Source organism: Colius striatus, chromosome 4 (genome assembly GCF_028858725.1).
Source record: "Colius striatus isolate bColStr4 chromosome 4, bColStr4.1.hap1, whole genome shotgun sequence".
In the NCBI taxonomy this organism is placed as follows: Eukaryota; Metazoa; Chordata; class Aves; order Coliiformes; family Coliidae; genus Colius; species Colius striatus.
The window spans coordinates 41,890,637-41,911,529 of NC_084762.1; the positions used below are offsets into that span (position 1 = coordinate 41,890,637).

A 20,893-nucleotide genomic window follows, 5' to 3' on the forward strand; every position below is an offset into this window, starting at 1 on the left:
CCTGAACAAGGCTTTGCACTGAATGCTGACATGTGTCATTGCAAGAGCAAAAAAGCACTTCTATTCAGTACAAGTGAAGTAGAAAGCAGGAGCAGAAGGGGACACTGTGCACACCCTCTTGTCATTTATACCCTTAGTCTTTCGTATAAAGCAGGTGCTAAGAGGAAATTTTAAATTTCCTTTACGTATGCTAGGTAAAACTGTAGAATGTCAGAGAAAAAAAACACAGTTCACACTGTTTTTTAACGTGAGTTTGAAAATAGTTTCTGTCTCCCCACTAGGAAGCTGTTTTTTCTGTGTGAGGTGGTCGGTTGGTGTTTCTGGTTTAAGCTTGCAAAAAGGGGCAGAGGGCCCTTCTGTGCACAGGGTCTTCAGAGGCAGGATCGTCACTTCTGAACTACTGGGGTGATAATTGCGGTTTTGTCCCTCTCCAGCCCGTGCTCGCTCAGCTGTTGGCGGCCGTTCTGCCTGCCCTCGGCGCCTCCTGCCTTGCTGCTTCGAGGACGGGAGCGTGGTGGCGCGGGGTGTCTGCGCGGAAAAGGCAGACGCCAGGAGAGCAGGGACTCGCTACTGCTTTCCACCGGAGCATCCCTGATCGAGTGTCGCTGTGCAACTAGGGCGGGGCGGGCATCCTGCTTCCCAACCGCGTCCTTCGTTTCGGGGCGGATTCTTTACCAACGCTCTGCGCAGAGCCAGCGTCCCGAGGGTTAGGAGGCAAGAGCACGACCTCGTCATCCGTGTCTAAGGCAGACGTGGGCTCCTAGCCGCCCGAGAGTGAAGCGTTGCCGTGGCAGCCGGGCCGTGCCGCGGCGCAAGTCCCGCCCCCTCCGGCCCCGCGCAGCGCGTCGGCTGTGCGGGCAGCAGGGGGCGCTGCAGCGCCGGCCGGCGGCGGCGGGGGCGGGCGAGGACGCCATTGCGTTGCTATGAGCTGTCTCCCCCTGCGGCGGTGGCAGCGGCGGGCGGCCCGGGTGCCGCTCCTCCTGCCGGCCGCTGGCTGCTGCGCGGGCCGGGCTGTCCGGTGGCCTGGTGGCACTAGCGGGGCGCGGAGGATGAGCGCGGCGGGACTGGGCGGCAGCAGCAGCACAGGCACTAGCAGCGCGAGCAGCAGGAGCAGCCGCCGCCGCGGCGGGGCCGGTCGCTGATCGCAGGAGTACCGCGGCGGAGGCAGGGCATGGCGCTGCCGGGGGAGCGCGGCGCGGAGCCCCAGCCCGGTGCCTCCCGTCCCGCCGACGAGGAGGAGGACGGCGGCGGGGCCGGCGGGCAGCCGGAGGCGCTGTCGTTGGAGGAGATCCTCAGGCTCTACAACCAGCCCATCAACGAGGAGCAAGCGTGGGCCGTGTGCTACCAGTGCTGCGGCTCGTTGCGGGCCCGCGCCCGCCGCGGCGAGACCCCCTTGGCTAGGCTGGGGACAGCCGCGCACCTCCGCGTGTGGCGGGACGGCGCCGTCACCCTGGAGCAGGGCGAGCCCCCTCGGCCGCCCCCGCCCTCCGCAGGTAAGGCGCGGCCCCGCCGCCGCCGCCGACCCCCTTCAGCCCCCCCCGGGCACGGCACGGCACGGCCCGGTCCGGCACGGCCCTGTACCGGCGGCAGCCGGCCTCCCTTTTCCCTCTGCCTTTGTCCGTGGGCTGCGGCGGCCGGGCGGAGACAGCCTCGCTCCCGCCGGAGCGGTGAGCGGACTCTCGGCTCCTCAGCCGTGCCGGGGCGGGTAGGGGTTGCGTGTGTGTGTCCCCTCGCCATCTCGGTTTCCTGCGTGAAAAGGCAGAAACCTCGACTTTAATCTGCGTGAGGGTGCAGGAGAGGTGAATGCGGGTTTAGTGTTTTATAATTGCGTCGTCTTTTAGTGCGTAATACCGTGTCATCCGCACAGAAAGCGTTGGCTTTTGGAATTCCTTTGGCCATATTGCTCATCCCTCAATGCCTTTCACAAATACTTTGGCCTCAAAAGGCACCTATTAGAAACAGAAAAATTTAGAGGTACGCTTACGTTAAGTAAATACAAAAGCTTACACGGGGCTGGGTACCTGTCATCTGTTTCTTTAAAATATCTAGGAAAACGTATTGTGCATTGGAAAGGGAAAGAAGGGGTCATGTCCCTTTCTCAGCCTTTCAGAGGTTCTCACTGTTAATGTGGAAAGGAATATATTTTTTTGCTGCAAGTAAATCTTGATTTCTGAAAAGGAACTAAATCTAAGCAGTAGAGGGTTGCTCCTGGATACCACATAGATAATGGTCTTCCCCAGTATCAACCTAGTTAATTTTCAGTGTTGCTGAATTTTCCAGGAAGATGGAGATTTCATGATTTTAAAGTTATGTGAAGCAGAAGGCAATGTCAAATTCACACACACAAAAAAGAGATTAATAGAGCCCTCAACATTTAGAACCTGGATATTATGCCTGGTGTTACAATTTAATCAAGCCTTTTAGTACAGTGTCTGTCTGAAAAGTCTTCTGGCAGAGATTTGCAGTAATCCAGTTTGACGCTAGTGGTACATGCAGATATGAAAATATACTCCTGAAAGAAGGGGCATAATTTTGTTCCACAATTTTAATGAGTCTAATAATGACCTCCATTTAAATGTGATCTGATGTGCATTTTAAATTACTTCTTAAAAATGGATGTTATTGTAATGTTAATAAAATGCCTAACCAACACCCAGAAGTTCCAAGAAAATACTTTCCTAACCAAGGCATCTGCATGTCACAAGAGCATTGAAGAGTTCTGTACTGCATATTCTGTGCTGCTTTTTCTTGCAATGTTTTGAGATGTTATCAGACTGCTTCCTTTCTCTTTCCTACTTTAGGCAATCTATTGATTTACAATGTATTTCTTTCTTTCATTGCTTTCTGTAGCCTTTTTCTGTTTCCTCTTACAGTAAGTCTTTAATGGCCTGTGGAATGGTGTTGGATGTATCTGGATATAAAGTTCAGGCCCCTCAATGACATCCATCGTACTTAATTTACGCTAAAGCTCCGTGCCATATTTGCATTAGTCTTTGAAAATGTTTTCATTAACATGCTAACCTGTGGATGTTGATACTGCTTTAAAGTCTTTGGATAGATGAGGCCTTTTTAATCTTCTAGACCTATCCTTTTTTCTTTTTTTTACCTTATTATGGTATGTTATTCTGTTGTATATCAATATGAAGAGTCAGTCTGCTAAGACCTCTCAGGAAAGCATGAGGAGGGAGATAACCCAGGGAGAGTAGCCCCTTCCAGTGCATATAATAGAAAAGGGGAGGAGGGGAGTTTTCTGCCAATGTTCATTCCCAACTGTACTCAGTGATCTCATTTTTTGCATCATCCCCAGGCTGGTAGGCACCTGGATTTGCAAGGAGGCAGTATTCCTCCTGGGATCTTCTCCCTGCCTCCGTTTTTTCTTGTCTCCCTAACTTTGAATAGACTTCTGCAATATAGGCTGTTGCTCAGCCTTCAAGCTTTCTCAGAGAATTTTGTGTGTTCATGGGAGTAACTGTCAATGACGTCAAATAAAGATGCTCCTAGTCAGCTGGCTTTTATTCTTTGCTCTGTGGAACCCATAACAGATTTTCACTGTAAAACATGTGTGTGATGCAGCAAATGTTGGTAATTCACTACACTGACAGTACCTTTATTTCTCATCGGTATCTTTTGAACTGCCCCAGTTCTTTTCCTTATTGCTCACTACAGTGTCCTTAGGTGATACTTAATGAGCGTTTTGAGCCAATTTCAGCTTGAGCATCTCGAATGGGTGTTTTTTTCATACATTTCTGTATTCTGCTTAATAGCAACGGAAGCTTAAGAACTATTGCTGTGATGCTATGACTTTGGGAGCAGCATAGGCCCTGAAGATGCCTGGCCACATTCATTTTACTCTTGAGATAGGAATTAAAGTTTTCTTAAAAAGAAGTACTGTTTATGTACAAACTGATGGTACTTTTCCAAAAGGAATTTCACGTGAAGCATTTTTCTGGTTGAATCATAGACCATAGGTCAATGCGCAATACTTGAAATTCCGAGTAAAAATACCTAGAAATTTCATTAAATGTCTTTGAGATAGGAAACAAAGATGAGTTTCACTGATACTGGGGCAGAAAAACAACCTTGGAGTTCAATCCATGTCCTTCACGAGAAACAGAGACTGATTCTCAGATATTTCCAGCTTTATAACTATGTATTCTTTTAATATTTGTTTACTTTGTTCAGGAAAAAAAAAGTAAGACTTTCATTAAATAGAAGTAAAAAGATTAAGAACTAAAGCATCACTCTGATATTACCCTAATCCCTGGCAAGAGGAAGATCAGGAAGGATTCCTGCTAATTTTTTTTCCTGCCTCTATATTTTGGACAACAATTTAGACGCCTATGTCAGTTGTTTTAGAGCAATAGGGGTTCTGCAGGTTAACACTCTGAGCTGGAAATCTGTTTTGTTATAGTGATACGTGAAAAAATGTATAGCTGTAGGTTGGTGCATTGGTTTGGATAATTCACAGGAACAGATATGGGCTGTTAGTTTCTATTTTTATAAACAACAGAATCTTGTGTGGGCAAATAAAGGGGTCCCCAAAGAATGGTGTCTTTGGATAGCAAACATTCAGGCTTTGTTTTGAGTTGTGAAGAACAATGTGATCAGTCATGCCTGTCAGCGGAGCTTGGGCACAGTCAGGAGCAGGAGCAACCGTGTTAGAGTTGGCTTTGGAGATGCTCAGGAAGCAACGTTTCCACAGTGTGTTGCAAACCTTATAATTTTGCCAGAACTGGAGTAAGAAATAAAGATGAATATGCAAGAAATGAAGAGCTCACTGTGGTCATCTTAATGTGAATCATTGTGACATCTAAATACCACAGAAATGTGGGTTGCTTAGAAATACCCACGATGAAATTTGAGATAGAGTGTAGAACGTATTTTACCTAACGGGTGTTTTAGCCATCTCTTTGTTACTTGTGCTTTATATGAAATGGCATCTAGTAAAATGACAGATAAAAAATAACTTCTGAATGAGCTAAAACTTCTGGTAAAAGCATGTGGTTTGACACCCCCAAGCTCTTTTCTTGATGAACAATGCATGTAAGTATTTTTGTAACTTGAATGGTAATGAAATGATAGATACAGGAGTAGAAAACCTGCGTGGGAACTGGCAATCAACCACGTGCCCAGTATTTAGCAACAGCAGAAAGCCAGAAGGCACAGGAGGCTGTTTCTTCAGGGTCATGGCATCCCTGCAAGCCAGATAAGGAGCTCTCATTTCTCAGTGTGCCGACTGCACCGCCTCCTTCCCATGGGACAATTTTGGGAATGAACAAACTTGGAAAGACCAAGAGTTTTACCCTGTGTATTTTGTTAGCGGAGGCAGCTACTGATTTTGCGCATTACACTGAGGTATTGAAGAGGAATGGCCATGGGGATCTCAGAAAGGGGTTGAGAGCAGGTGTTTGAAAAACTAAACTCAGCTGACTTCCTGCCATTGGCTGTTGAGGGCTGGCACGCACACGGCACTCCTTGCCCTTCCCTCTTCCTCCTGGGAACATGCTTCTGTGTGTAGTGTTAGTGGCCTTGTCCTCCAGCTCTCGAGAAGAAAGCACAGAGGAAAATTACTGCTGGTTTTATCAGAAGTGAATACTATGCAGATTTTTCTCTTGGAAATCTGCCAGGCGTTCAGTGGAAGGGCATAATGCATACAGTAACCTGGCTTCACATCAAAAAGATAGCAGAAAAGTTGACTGCATATTGGCCTTCACAGGCTTGGAGGGTTCAGGTTGAGACACACTGGAAAGAAATAGTTTATGTTGTCTTGGCAATTTTAATGACTTTCATGTTAATTTTACATCCAGGTATTGGATGCAAAAGGCAGCATGGAGAAATATGGGATGAATAAATGCAAATTTAGCTCATGTGCATCAAGATATTCTCAACTCCAGTATCTTGTGGAGCACTGAGGAAAAATATGCAGCATTTTTAGAAGATAATGAGACAATTTTACTTACAATTCTGTTGACTCTTTTGAAAGTTAGTGGATAGGAGCACCCTTGCTTGCTGTTTAGATTTCAAAATGAGTGTTGCTACAGATACTATTAAAGTAAATAGTACTTCTAGAATCAAGACAATTTTGCGCTGAATTCAGATTTTCTTCAAGGATGTTCAGAAACATCTGTGTTTAAAAATAGTAAGGTTTGATGTATTGAGCCTCACCTGTTCCTGAAAGAGTTTTAAGGTAGACAAAGATATCTATATCTAATTATATAGATACGTTAACGTTGGAAGTCAAGGTAGGAAGAAAATGGCAGGAGACAGCAGAGAGGAGCCTTCTTGAGTTGATACATTATTTCTGCTTGCTTGCTCTGCTAATCTGTGGATGAGAGAAAGCTTAGACCTTATTTATGCTAGGCTTTCTGCCATCAGTGTGGTTCCCACTACGTAAGGGCAAACTGGAAGTCTTCCGGTCATGGCTTAGGCTGATGTATCCTGTGTACTGGGGATTCTGTGGACACTTTGAGTACAGGCAGATGGCTAGGGACCCTATTGTAGACAGCTCTGATGGGGGAGGGCAAAATAAGCAAAGAGGAGATCCCAACATAGCATCATAATGTCTTTGGCTAAAAGAAAAAATCACATTGCAAATGCCTGCACAAAAGAAATGGAAGTTCTCAACAGTGATAAGTGACCTCGGTTACCTGTATTTGTATGCAGAAATGCTGAAGATGGAAAGTAGGCAGTGAAGGAATGCAGACTGATTTGGTGGTGTCTGAAATCTGTATTTGTTCCTAAGGGAATTTTAAGAGCACAGAACTTTGAGGAGTTGTGGGCTCCTGATGTTTGTAACAACTTAAAATTAACATCTGTCATTTAATGGAGGTTTTCTGCCCAGTGCAGTAAAAATGTTGTTGCAGAAAGGGATGTGGAATTGTAGTTGTCATTGTTAACAGAGATTGAAGAGTAGAGTGAAAAGTGAGACATATGCCATGATGCTGCAGGAAGTTAAATATGATGCTTTGTAAGAGGAGTAATGGAGTCCAACTTCAGGGGCTGGCTGGAGGTGGTAGATCTCCTCACAGCCAGTGAGAGATGATGGATAGGACTAGGGCAGCATGAGAAGGGCTTTGAAAATGAAGATGGTAGCAGTGTATGGTGTGACAGAGAGCGAGCGAGGGCTTTTAACAGAATGAATCAGAGTGTAAGATGTGATAGGGGTGATGGGCAATGAAAGCGACCCACATGACAGCAGCTTTGTGAGTGAGTCTGACCTGAGTGTGACTGAGTTTGCTAAGTGTACTGAAGGTATGCTACAGGAGACAAGAACATTAAAGATACATAACATTCTGGATCAATGTTGGCAACCAACGTACCTTTATGTAAGTGGGTAAGCTTTTCCTAATGTCTGTTAAAAGGAAGCTGATGAGTTATCACTCTTTGTTATATCAGTGGATTCAGTAAGGAGACAAAATGCATATTGTTTTATTCCTGATAAAACCTTAACATAGCTTGCGTGACACGCAACTATGAGTGTGTTACTGGATTTTATTACCTTGCAGTTTTAAGAGGAACAAAGGGAGATGAGTCAGTTTCTACAGTGCAAATACAAGACTGCACAGACATACATGAGGTAGAGAAGAATTAAGAGAACTACTTTTTCATCTACTTGAGAGAGTTTAACAGCTGGTGAAAGTTCTCAACAGATCCAACAGTGCTGTCAATTTAGAAAAGCTGTAAACTGCTTGAAATTCTGGAGCCATGAAACATGATGGCAGAAACTGCTGATGACTTCAAAGGAATTGGAATTCTGCCACAGGCAAACGTATTGTTGAACGAGCAGGTGGATAGCTCCAGGAAAAAAATAGGATATGATTAGAAGAACAGAACTTTAAAAAAAAAAAAAAAAAAGAGAGAGACACATGAACTCTGAAAATTCACAGTTTTTGAGAAGGGTCAAGATCTGGACAGGTCAGAGGAAAGTGAGCATAGTGTCTGTACTTAAGCATCTGCAGAAGAGACCAGCAGCTATAAATAGAGCTCAGCAGCCCTTGTAGATGCATATCTACCACAGTATTTATCTAAGAATAATAAAAATTGATATGATTTCTGGGTAAACTTACAGGTTTGCTAAAGAGGGTGAACGGTGGAACACCGAATTGTATGGTGACCACAGCCACCTTCCTTGTCACAGTCACAGAATGGTAGGGCTTTGAAGGGACCCCTAGAGATCATCCAGTCCAACCTCTCCGCTAAAGCAGGTTCACCCAGATCAGGTCACACAGGAACATGTCCAGATGGGTTTTGAAAACCTCCAGAGAAGGAAACTCCACACCCTCCTTGGGCAGCCTGTGCCAGGGCTTCCTTGCCCTCACAGTCAAAAGGAACATGTTCCTCTTCATGTTAAAATGGAACTTCCTGTGTTCCAGCTTGTGCCCATTACCCCTTGTCCTATCACTGCGCACTATACAAAAAAGACTCACCTCATCCTCTTGACACCTGTCCTTTGGGAATTTATAAGCATTGATAAAGTCCCACATTTGTGTAGAGTAGAAATGAGACAAGAGAAAGACTGGCCATTTAATTATATCTTAGAAGGCGATACTAAGGTAGTATGGATTTAGTAATTTGGAATTAAAGAATATTACTTTAAAACAGTTTTTATTACAAATTTTAACTGAGTATTAACACTGAAAACCTCTTAGTCATTACGTTTGTTTTGTGCAGCATACAGGAGGATTGCTTATGACTGTATTGAATGAGGAATAACTTCAGTTAAGTATTGAATGGAGAAAGATGAAGGCATGAAAAATGGCATTATATAAGGAAGGAGAGTCCTGACTGTCTTTGATCTCGGAATCTCTCTATGATTTTTTCCTTTATTTTCTTACTAATTTCTTTTTCTTTCATTTTTCCTCTCCTAAGAAGAAAAATGAGACATGCCATTGATAAATCATCAGCTGTAGGCTAATACAGAAATCGAGAGTCAGATCCAAAAAGTTGTAAGATGTAAAAACTCATCCCATTTCTTGTCACCTTCTAATGACACAGCTTAAAGAAAAGGTACATTGATCCTCAAAGCCCAAGTGTTTTTACTTAGAAACATGGGTCTCCATGCTCACTGCTTTAAGCGGTCTCCAAGTACCTCTCCTAATCAACTCTACTTCCTTCAACTTCCTCACATTCCTGCTCTTCTTGACCTTCCCTGCAGCCTGATGTCTCTAAGGTATACTTTACTTACATTTACCTTTGGTATTTTTCCGTTTGCCCTTTTCTTTTTATCATGCAAGATTTCTGTGTCCTCCTGTTTCTCTTGCAATATCTGTCCTCTTCCAGAAGTTTGGCTCACTCTTGCTATGTCAATATTTTCCTCTCCTTTAATTTAATTATGAATCCTGTGCTTTCCATGTTCATCTCATTCCTTATGCTGCTTATTTGCCTTTGCTTTCTTCCTTCTTTCCTTTTCCTTTCATTGGTACCAATCTTGACTCCTGTACTGACAGTCTTTTCAGATTTGGTAACTAATGCTCCAGTTCTTGCAGTCACATTAAATGCGACTCTGAACTGTTTTCCTTTTTTGTTCCTCATTAATTTAAGGGCAGACAAAACTGTACTGTTGTAGATACAGTGCATCCTGAAGATATAAAACCTAGAAAGCAAATACATATTCAAGTTATTGTTAATTTGGAGGCCTGAATAAAGAGCGTTGAATTTGTGGATCTTGAGTTAATAACTCCTGTGTTCCCCCTTACTCCTTTTCCTTTCGTTAGCTTCTATATTCCTTCTTCCACTGTTGTCCAGTATCTGTAGTCCAGTATCTGTATCCTTTCCTAAAAGCAACTGGAGTTCTGTCATGGAAATAGCAGTTTGATTTAACCCAAAACTTGCAGAAAAAGTTTCATTTAAACATAAGGAAAAACTATTTCACTGTGAGAGTGAGGGAGCCCTGGCACAGGCTGTACAGGGAGGGTGTGGAGTCTCCTTCTCTGGAGGTTTTCAAAACCCACCTGGATGTGTTCTTGTGTGACCTGATCTGGGTGGACCTGCTTTGGCAGGGGAGTTGGACCTACCATTCTATGATTCTATGAAATGGGCTGTAGCATTTAATTAGATAGAAACCGTATCCGTGTGATTGTGGTGTCACATCACTAATGTCAACTCTGTGGCTTAATTTTTCTTACAAATAGTGGAGTGCAAATGATTTTGTACATCCTGTATACTTTCTTAGGAATATCCTATATCACTCCATTTTAACATACTGAATTATCTGGTTTGGTTTTAAAATTCAGTCTTAAATGTGCTTCTTAAATCTGTGCTTTTTAAATGTGCTTTTTAAATCTGTGAAGACCCTTTGTAAGTGTGACCTGTTAATCCTGGGATGATGGGAACATTGAGCTTCAGTGAAACCTGGGCTATACATAAATTGAGTAGAGTCTTTTTTTAACAGCATCATGAGAGATTTTGTAAAAAGAATTATTTTTCCCAGTCTAAGTAGCAGCCTGAAGCTCCTGCCTTGAGGGATGAGTCAGTGTGCCCTAATGACGAAAGTCTGGCATGACTCCTCTTGTTGAGGATTTGAAATAAGAATAGTTTTCAAATAGAAATTTTGATGAATGAAAAATTAGTATGAAGGTTTGGGGTTGTTTTTTTTTTTTTTCCAATCTTTTTTGGATTGCCAAAAAAGACAAATCCTTTTTTGAAACATGTTTTCGGAGAGACAGTGAACCTCCAATTTAAGTCTCTTCTTTCTTTCAGAAACTGATCATTTTTTGCATTTCAACAATCTGTGAGTCAAAAGTCACATAATCTTCCTAACTGTCACTTGTTTATAAATTGAAGTTAACTTGACGGTTGAATTTATACTATTTACTAGTAATGAATGCATTAGTCAGTATTTGAAAGCTGTCATGGAAAAATACTGTTGAATCCTTTTTGGCAGTAAGAGTGGTGAAAATGCTACACAGATTAGTATCTACTTGAATGGTTGTGAAGTCTGTATCTATGTTAAGAAGCAGCAGCTTAAATAATTTTGTAAGTCCTCACCTATTTACCAGATAAGCACTTAATACTGCTTGCAGACAGACAATTCTGTGAATTCTTACAGGGAATACGGCCTAAAACTGACCCTTAGGCTACATTTTAGAGTTTCTGCTTTTTCACTCACATCAGCTCAGGAGAAAAGAAATTTCTACGCCCTGCCAGTATAAATAAATTGGCTTGTGTGGGCCATACAAAAGCAAATTCATTTCACTCTTCATAGATGAGACTAAATGCATTTTTCTTGGGTCAATATTGTTAATGCTGGTCTCTTCAGAATGAAATGTAGGAAATTGCTGATGGAGGGGGTCCATAAGTCCCTGTAAACAGCCCAGGGAAATCTGCTAAGTGCATAGCTAGACTCGAGGTACAGAGGTAGATGGAATGGCATGGTTAATAATTACCGTAGTGTGGTATATATTAAAATGTTGTCAGTTGTAGTTTGCGCCTGTCTGGAATACTGTCAGCCCTGTATCTGAGCTGATGTGAGACTTAAGCTACTTGTTATTGCTCTTCTTTCTCCAGCACATGGAGTCATGACAATACTATTGTTTGTTAAGATGATAGTATAAATGAGAATACATAATCCAGTTTAACATGTCCCTGTATTTTTATAATTAAAAAAATATTATTTGCTCTGAAAGCAGTAGTAAATTTGGATAGTACCATATATGACACAAGGAGAGCTTCCTGAGTTTGAACTGCTTTCCCTTGAGGAACAACTTTCACGGAAGTTTGGCAGAGAAGATGTATCAAAGGGACTATGAGATGAACTTCTTGCTATTCCTTTCAGAAATCCAAATTTTGCCTTATTTGTTTTGGTCTGGGGAAATGTATTTGGTTTTGTGCTTCAGGACTTTGTTAGGACTTCTATTAAAAGGATCTTTGTAGAATCTCAGCTTTGCTATGAGATGTGACAATGAGTACTTTTTGTCTGTGCTACTGGGAGGATCTAGTAGACAGTTTGGCTCTTGTTCTGTTAGACTATAGGAGATGCAAGTTAACATGTTTTAAGTTATCAGTGACAACAAACCCAGGTGGCCTTCCATGTGGCGTTGCATGATTATAGATTTTAATTTACTACCTTTTTCTGACATAAGGATTAAAAAACCAAAGCCCAAAACTTACTTTCAAAAAATGCAACACTTTTTTTCCCCCATCTTGACTACATTTCTCTGAATTAGTCTTGCATCATTTTGTATGGAGAGAAGTTGTTTTGATTGTGTCTTTTGAGGTTCACAGAAATAGGCCCTAATATTCATAAATCTGCTAGTAATTGCAGGAATATTTTTTAAAAGTTCTCAGTAAGATTTTCCCATTTATAATTTACAACAATCACATTAATATTACCATTTTAAACACAAACCCCATCTATTATGTGAAGTGAATCAACCAGAATTGCCAGTCATTTTGAAAAAGATGACAGGTGATGCAAAAGCTGCCTTTTTAAGTCACTCTTTTGTTCTTCATTTTGAAGTCAGACACCAGTGCTAAGTATTGAGCTTGCACTTGCAATAGCTCAAAATGAAGGTAAACAACTTTCACTGTTAGGTTGATGTTCTCTATTCATTCAAGATGTATTTAGTCTTTGGTTTCAAAGGGAAGGTGACCAGTTCAATATGAAAAATTAATCTTTTTTTTTTCTGTACAGGCGACCTTTACTGCTGACAGGTTTTCGTGCCGGTCAGATTTAACATATGAAGTCTTGTGGTTTTGGCCCAGCTGGGAACAAAAAGCCACAAGTAGACACTCGCTCACTCCTCTTCCTTCTGACAGGATGTGGAAGAGAAAAGTACTGGAGGGCCTTTGGAACTCCTTAAGGACAGGGAGGGCTCACTCACTACTTAAGGTATGGGACAGAACAGATGGGACTATGTGACTTGAGGAAGGAAATGAAACTTCATTTAATGCACCACCAACCATATAAACCAGAAAACAGCACAGAGTAGGGCAATGATGGAGAGTATGACCAGCTGTTTCAGACCACTTTCCTCGTACCCCTTCTTCCTGGGCTCAGGCACCTGGTCCTGGTATCTTTACCTATTCCACCCACGAGTGGTACAAGGGCCAAGGAATGGGGGTTTCAGTCAGTCAGTCCTGTTCTGATGACTCCTGCTGCTTGTCTCACTTCAGGGCAGACACTTTGCCAGTCCTCCCTGCTCCAGCATGGGGTACCTCACAGGCTAGGCATTTCTGACGTGTTCATCCCAAGGGCTGCAGCTCCTCTTTGCCTCCTGTGTGGGTCTCTGCAGCCACTCCAGCCATGGCTGCCTCCTCACACAGTCTCCTGCCTATACAGGTACAATCGCACCTTCTGGCACAAGATTTTCCCAGAGCTATGGGCCACTATCAGTCTGGGCAACTAGAGCCAGGGGAAGTTTTGAGAACTGCTTATGGGGTCTAGCACTGCAGCCTCCTCTCCTGGTTACCAAGCAAAAGCAACTCCACACAAACTCATCACACAAAGTCAGCATAATCACTCCTCTCAAAATATTACACTGGCTAGTTGATTGAGCTTCTTTGGGCTTGCCACGTGATCCGAACAGTCCTTCCAGTTATGGCTACAAATTGCAGGCTTTTCTGACCTAATGCAGTGAATCTTTTTGCCATGCTGGGTGATGTTTAGCAACCATCACTTGTAATGTATGCTCTCAGTCTACATAGAGTCAAGCAAATGTGCACCATTCTAGTTTTTGAGTATGTGGAGACAAAACCAAAAAGAGTAAAATTCAGTATTTGTGTGCGGTGAAATTAAAGTTTCGGATAGCACCCCTTTGAAATGGACATCTGTGGAACACGTTACTTTCATGAATATCATTTTTCCAACAGAAAATAATCCCGTCAGGATTACTTCACCCTACTTTGATATGAATTATCAATATTAAATTATAAACTTGCTGCTTTTAATGAGATGGTACCTTCCTAATATGCTGTGAAATTTCAGTCTTTTTTTTTTTTTGCCAGTGATCAAGCCACTTACACTTTTATAACTGAGTGTTTTATCTTTGAGAAAATTGAGATTTCAATTTGATTAGACAATTCAGAAGCTTAATTTTTCTGTACTAATATCAATTCCAAAATGATGCTTCTGAACTGAAAGAAAATGCAAGAATTGAGAATCCTGACTTACAAAAATAGTACAGTAGTGTTTTAACTTTAGTTTACTTGCACTTCATGTTGTTGTTGAACTCTTTGATATCTCAAAAAGTATCAGATGAAACAGTGGCTTTTCCTTGGTTTATGAATTAATGTTGTTTTTTCTCTTGAAATAATTATTCACTGCTGCTTTATTTAGATCAACATGTTTTCATGTTCCCTCCATGGCCAAACATCAGTCATACAGTTTAAATACTATGGTTTGAGTAATGAAGCCAGGCATTAAAGTCACATCTTTTTAAAAGGGAGTATTATGAAGGATCCGAATAAAAAGGGCAGGGCCTTCTTGTTAATTCTGTGATGCAAATATAATGGAACATTATTGAAATGTGTGATTAAAGTAAGGCAAATAATATTTTGACAATTACTCAAAAAAAGTGGTTTAAGTTTCTTTTTATTTGTCCATCTTTTACTTAATATGAATTTTTTTTTTTTGCTTACAGATAAATCAGACCGTTTCCACTGCACAGAAATGGAGGTAAGTGAAGTATTTTGTGTTCTCTGCTAGCTCTTTTCCATTAACTTACAGAGTAAATGTGGTACATTTATAGTGTGGAATTGTTATTGCAAAATTTTGCTGCAAAATGTGTATTTTATTTAGGACTTTTATACACAGCTACATAAATATGTCTTAATGTGAGATTTAGTTGTTCATTCAGAAATGAGAAAGAAAGTGCATGCAGTTTCCTAAAACTAAGATTAGATATATCTTATGCAGCCACTGTGATCGTGCTTGATAGTAATTTCTTTAAAGTACCTATTTTTAGCAGAATATTTTATTTTAGGTAATTAATGTTGGGTAAATGCTCTTGTTATACTTACTTTAGAAAGGACTAGTAAGTCGAGGAGTAAATAGTTAGTGTTTCTAGAATGACTTGGTGATTTTTACCAACCCAAGAACTTGGTTGGAGGCAGAGATGACAAGTGACTGTAGGGTCATTTGACCATCTAAATACATCCCGATTTCAGATAATTTGACTATTTCCTTTAATTTATCACTTGGCAATATTTTGAGGCCCAAGAAACATTGCCGTTTGTTTTGATGGGGTAGTAACAGAAACACAAATTCAATTAAATCTGCTTGATTTGTAGACCGTTATCTGACTGCGCATCTTTGATACTAAGCGGTGATTAGTGCTGTAAGAACACTAATGTTGTAAGAATGTTCAAACTGTCGCTTTGTCAGATTCATAGATTTAATCCAAGACTTAAAGAAAAACTGACTAGAGTGCCTTGTTGAACAAGATGTGGCTGCATAGTACAATTTTTATTATTACATGAAATAAATAATATAGTCTAGTCCTTAACTAAAATTTTCTGGCAGTTAATACAATTTCTGTATCCTTTGCAGGACAGTCATTTCTCACAGCCTTTGAGCTTTCTTTGAAATGTAAAACTCAGTTTTTTACTTCAACTGTTCTATCAGTACCTCAGGCTGAGCCTGAAGATGGGGCAAGTACATGCATCTTAATTGGCAGGTTGTCTGTTTTGTCATCAATAATATATTTGAAGGTGACAAACTACTATTACTGAATGATTTATATGTAGATAAATTGTGCATGAAAATGGCTACAAATGCTAAAATGCTAAGACTATCCAGACTTTTTGCAAATATTAATAATAATAATTAGAAAAAGGAAATGTCATTTCTGCAGGATACAGTGTAAGAAGTAATTCCTAAATTATGAAAGTACAGAAATAGGTAGTGGTCACATTTTGTTTCTTTATGTGGTTAAGTTTAAGAAAATAAATGCATCCTGATTTTGTTTCGGCATTTATAAAATCTCAGTTCATAAATACCTTATTTACAAATGATAAACTAGTCTGTACTTTGCTTTGCATACTAAATATTGTTTACCATTTTGCTTTGTATTTGTTAACAGAAGGTAAAGAAGGTAGAAGACCCTAGCTAAAAATATAGATAATAATAAACCCATATCAAAATATTTTTAAACAAAACATGGAATATTTTGTTTGGGAAAAGTAAAAGTGCTTTCATTTCAAATGAAAATATCTGGTGAGAGTCCATTTGATATGTTTTACTTAATCTTCCACAGGAAAAGAGGTTTTTTTTAATTTTTATATTTTAAAAATATTTTTACTGATAGTTGGAAGGAAAAGCAGATTAGAGTTTCCCATGAGAGAGGCTTCATTTTAAATTGTCACTAATAAACAGCACTCTGACTATTAGCATATTGACTCTTCTGTTTATCTTTGTCATTTTGAAGGAGATTGTGAAGGAGTCAGTGACTTTTTCCTCCCTCAAAATTCCTTTGGGGCTGCAGCTGTAGACTTAGGGTTGATGATATTTGTGTTTTTCAGAGCTAGGAATTCATCAGAGACAGCCCATCACACTTTTCCTGTAGAAGCGTGGCCTGATTGAATGTATTAGAATATACGTGAAACTTAAAATCGTAACTAACAACAGTCATTTTCACAAAACATTAAAAACTATCCTGAAATAGTACACTTTTTATTTCAAGATAGTGGTACGAATGGTGTGTTGAGTTCAGAGTCCAGATGCCATAGCCATAATGGGAAGATGGGAGTAAGGTGACCTTATTTAATCTACATCTGCCTATGACTCTGTTGTGTACATAATGATAGCGCGCCTTAGTTGTCTCAGACGAGGTGGTGAAGATTATATAAAATATGCCAGCCTCATTTGTAAACATTCATATAGAAAGTATTCTGTGAATGCTAAGTGATTCATATGTAGGAGAGTGTAATTGCCACGTATTCGAAAAGACCCACCTCGCTGAGCACAGGACTGGTGTGTGTCATTAATGCAGTTAAGCAGTATGTGTGCTAATCTAAAGATACATACAAACTCTCACACCTGTTTAAAAGTCAGAAGTGAATTAAACAGCTTGTCACAAAAAATGGTGAATAAATTGTTCGATACCATTTGCCTTATGTCAAGTCACAAAAGGAATCCACTGTAGAAATGTTTTAGGGAGACTGTGTGGTCTGTATGCAAATTCTGTTCATGACCTGTCAGTTATATGTATCTCTTTAATAAAAATCAATATACAGTGAAAATTATAGTACTCATCTATGTAACTAAAATAGATTTTTTAAACCTTTTCATTGGGAACCTGAAATATTGTATATATTTCAGATAAAAGTTTAGGGAAATATATATATAGTTTATAAGGACACTGTATTTGCTTTGGTGCAAATAAGAACTTGTAAGTTCATTGTATTGATGCAAACTCAATCAACCATCTTTCTCATGTTGATGAGAATTGAGAGCACAGAATGTTAAGATTTCTAAAAGAATGTTATAATGTTGTATTAAAAGTAGTACCGCATCTATGTTGAAGTGTTACTTGCTCAAAATTCAAGCAGTGTTAAATGGATGTACTTAGCAAGTACTAATATCTAGGATTCTTTTTTTTTTTTTTATCTCTGTTGAGTACAGACAGAAGTAACATTCTGTTTGAGGGATAATTGCTGCAGCAAGCAATCCTCCTCACGCACAGTGATAATCATTTCGTTCTACTTCCTAAACATTAACCTTATGGTGACAAGGGAGAAGAAATGTCACTGCATGGAGAACAGTCAAAAATATTTTTCTGCAAATCATTTCTCTTAGTAAAATATGACTGAGCGTGACTTCCATCAAAATATGTTTTGATTGTATGTTGAAAAAATAAAATTCTGTGTAAATGCTTGGTTACGAATCTGGTAATTCTACAAAAGCTTTTGATTCCTTGTGCTCTGAAGAGGAAAATTAACAGGAACTCAAGATTGCCTTCTAGAAATCAAAGTAGAATCATGCATCTTTTCTTGCAAGTATTAAGTCACGCCCAGGCATTGTGTGCCTGTTCTGATAAGTGATGCGCTCATCCCCTGCTGATGGAATTATCTCTCAGAGAAGCTGCACATCCAGCCTTTGAGGGGCCTGTTATTTTAGATATGTGAAAGCCCATTCTGCTTGTTCATTGATATGGTGGTTCTATGGCAGTCAATCTGACCTCCTGATTTTCCCAAATTACTTCATAGTCACAAAGAAACCGCTTAATAGACAGTTGATGAAATAGTAAACACCAAAAAATAGGGTTTGATCTTTTGCGTTTTGTATTGGACTGCTTTTTCAAGAGGAGCTTTGTTTTTTGTAGTTTATATAAACGATCACAGCACAACGAGAGGAGGTTGATCTTCGAGGAAAATGGATTTCTGTTGTTTACTTAGTATAAACTGGCACATCGCCCTTTTCATTCAGCACTTTCATTAGGAATACACAGTGAATATTGGGCTGGAGAACTAATAATGTCTTTGACTAAGCTGATTTAGCAATAGACAAATCCTGCCATCTGTACAGAGTCTTTAAGAGAACTCAACTGTTCTTTGTAAAGGCTTTGTAATTTTTCAGTGTGGTATGATGTGGCTTTAATAATCTACACGCCCTAAAGTCACACAGGATTTATGATGAAATCTGCATTCCGGTGATGCCACTGGTAAACCTTTCAATCAACTGGGGAAGAATCCAGAGGCAGATTTCAGCCTTGGTCTTCTGGCAGTTTCAGATAATGGCTGATGGAAAGCTAGGTCTTACAGTAACTTTGATCGCTCCAGGGTCTGTTTTGCCTATGAAAAGCACAAATAGCAGAACATAGAGCATTAAGTTAGTTGGTGTTTGAGTTGTTTTGATGGCTTTTGTTTTGTTTAAATCTCTAAGCACACAAATATTCCATAAATAGTTACTCTGTGGGAAGTACAGTATTCCCCTTTTTTTTCATGAGATTAAATTTTAAAGTTTGCAGATACAGTTTATATGACACTGAAAGGGATCTCAGTGTTGGGAGAATAAGGTCATTGGTAAAGATCTTTAGTTTTTGCAGAACCCTTTCTGGATAAATTCTATTGTGTTTGAGAAGATAACTGTCATCAATGGCATGCCATCATATGTGTGGTAGCTATCATATATACTGATTGATATGATAGCTATCATATCAATTAGCATTAAGAGGCTAGTTTTTTTAGTAGATCAGTGCCAGTAGACACGTTTCCCAATCTTTTTGGACCAAGGGAGTAATCTGGGTGTTCATTCAAACTGCATGGGAAAATTAAGCTTTAGATGTTGTTTGCATGCCTACAGTTTAATGGCTCTTTGTATTGTCTTTCTTTGTTATTATATATAATAAAAGACAAATTTAGCATATCAATGTGAAATGAGAATGCTATATTTCTTACATTTTTCCTTTTTTGTTGTTGCAAAGAAATTTTAAGCTCTAAAACATTAACTGCATCTCTAGTGTGCTAAATCCCTCAAAGGCTTCTGAGATTGTATGACATAGTTTTTCTATAAGGTCTGCTAGTTATGAGTTTTTTGTTAGAGATGCTGTGTTTTCTTGCCTCTTTTCTAAGTATTAAATAGTTAAGAGTAAAAACATAACTCAAAGAGGGAATATGCTTTCTGAGAATGAAATGAAAACAGGTAATAGTTCTCAACGTGACTGCATTGAGGGAGTTATTTCTTGTTTCTTAGTGGATTTTACGTAGGGCAATTCTGAAACAGAGGTAAAACACAGCCCTGGAGTTCAATAAGTTCCATTTCAGTAGTAAGTTGACCTGATAGTGTTGACTTTGATCTGCAGGGGACAAAACCCAACCCAAACCTTCCATGCTTGAATATCTCCATTCACTCAGAAGTCCAACATTCATAATGTAAAAAGAATACAAAAGATTTATAAGTGATGAGAGTAGAGTACCTAAAATGTAGATTAAATGACAAAGCAGCTGAATCTCTGAAGATATCCTGTTGTTTACAGCCATTCTTTCTGTGCACCACTTCAAGCCACACAGTGGTGAAGTTGGGAGTACTGAGTAGTTTCAGTGGACAGTTAGTTATTTGGGAAGCCAAGGGAAATCCGACTTTAGCACATATTTTTTTTTTTTGGAGAGCAAGGAGCACTTTGGTGACCAGCTTAAGTAGATGAAGATAAGTTTGCCTTCATTTTGTACTGAATTTTTCCTTCCAGATATTCTACTTCTGATATTGTAATTATCCCATTGCGGGACATGAGTAACATCCTCTAACTGAAATGGGTATTAGTGGTGTTTTAGGAAGAATAAACATAGATTTTAATTATTTTTAAATTATTTTTTTGTTTAAATGTTATGGTTATACTGGATTATTAAATCGCCTGAAAAGAGAAGATTGATCCAGTTCATTTAAACCATTCTTGTATGAAGCAGACCACCTTTTAAGATAGAAATTTTTGTCAGACACTTGGCATGTGTAGAACCCCCAACAATTTATACTTGGGAAAATAACATGATGAAAGGCCTTTTTAAATGCAGCTTTAGCTGACCTTATGCAGATGAACATGAGGACTTTTTATGAACAAGGAGACACTGTGGTTAATCTTTGGCCTTTAATTTATCTTGCTGCCGCCTTCTCTCTTGTCTCTCTTCTGGGAGCAAGAAGACCTGCTGTCCTCTGGTTGTGACATGCAGAAGTTTCAGCTACTGCAAGAGAAGGGAGGACAAATGTGGTGTCCCCTCACAGAAATTCCAAAAGCTACTCAGGAAAACACTAAGAGTAAAACTTCATTGGAATTTCAGTCAGATATGTATTTTCCATAGGTTAGTAATAGGGCAGGTCATGATGGCCAAATCGGAAATTCCCAGTAGTGGTGTCTTTGAGCATTCAAAAATCTTGTGGCTTATTCTAGCATACAGTGAGATCAAAAAAATCTCACTGTAGAAAAGAATACGGGTGGGTTTTTTATGTTAGATTCTACGTTCT

At 39.9% G+C, this 20,893-nt stretch overlaps 1 protein-coding gene across 1 annotated transcript in view; it reads left to right on the forward strand.

Annotated features, from left to right (window-relative positions):
- The first annotated feature begins 976 nt into the window (after positions 1-976).
- Positions 977-20,893, forward strand: part of SPIRE1 (spire type actin nucleation factor 1) — a 132,415-nt gene continuing 112,498 nt past the window's right edge. Inside the window, exons 1-2 of the mRNA XM_061994452.1 lie at positions 977-1,493; positions 14,580-14,614. Of these exons, the coding sequence (XP_061850436.1) occupies positions 1,172-1,493; positions 14,580-14,614 (357 nt within the window). The 5' untranslated portion in view covers positions 977-1,171. The remainder of the gene's footprint in view (positions 1,494-14,579; positions 14,615-20,893) is intronic.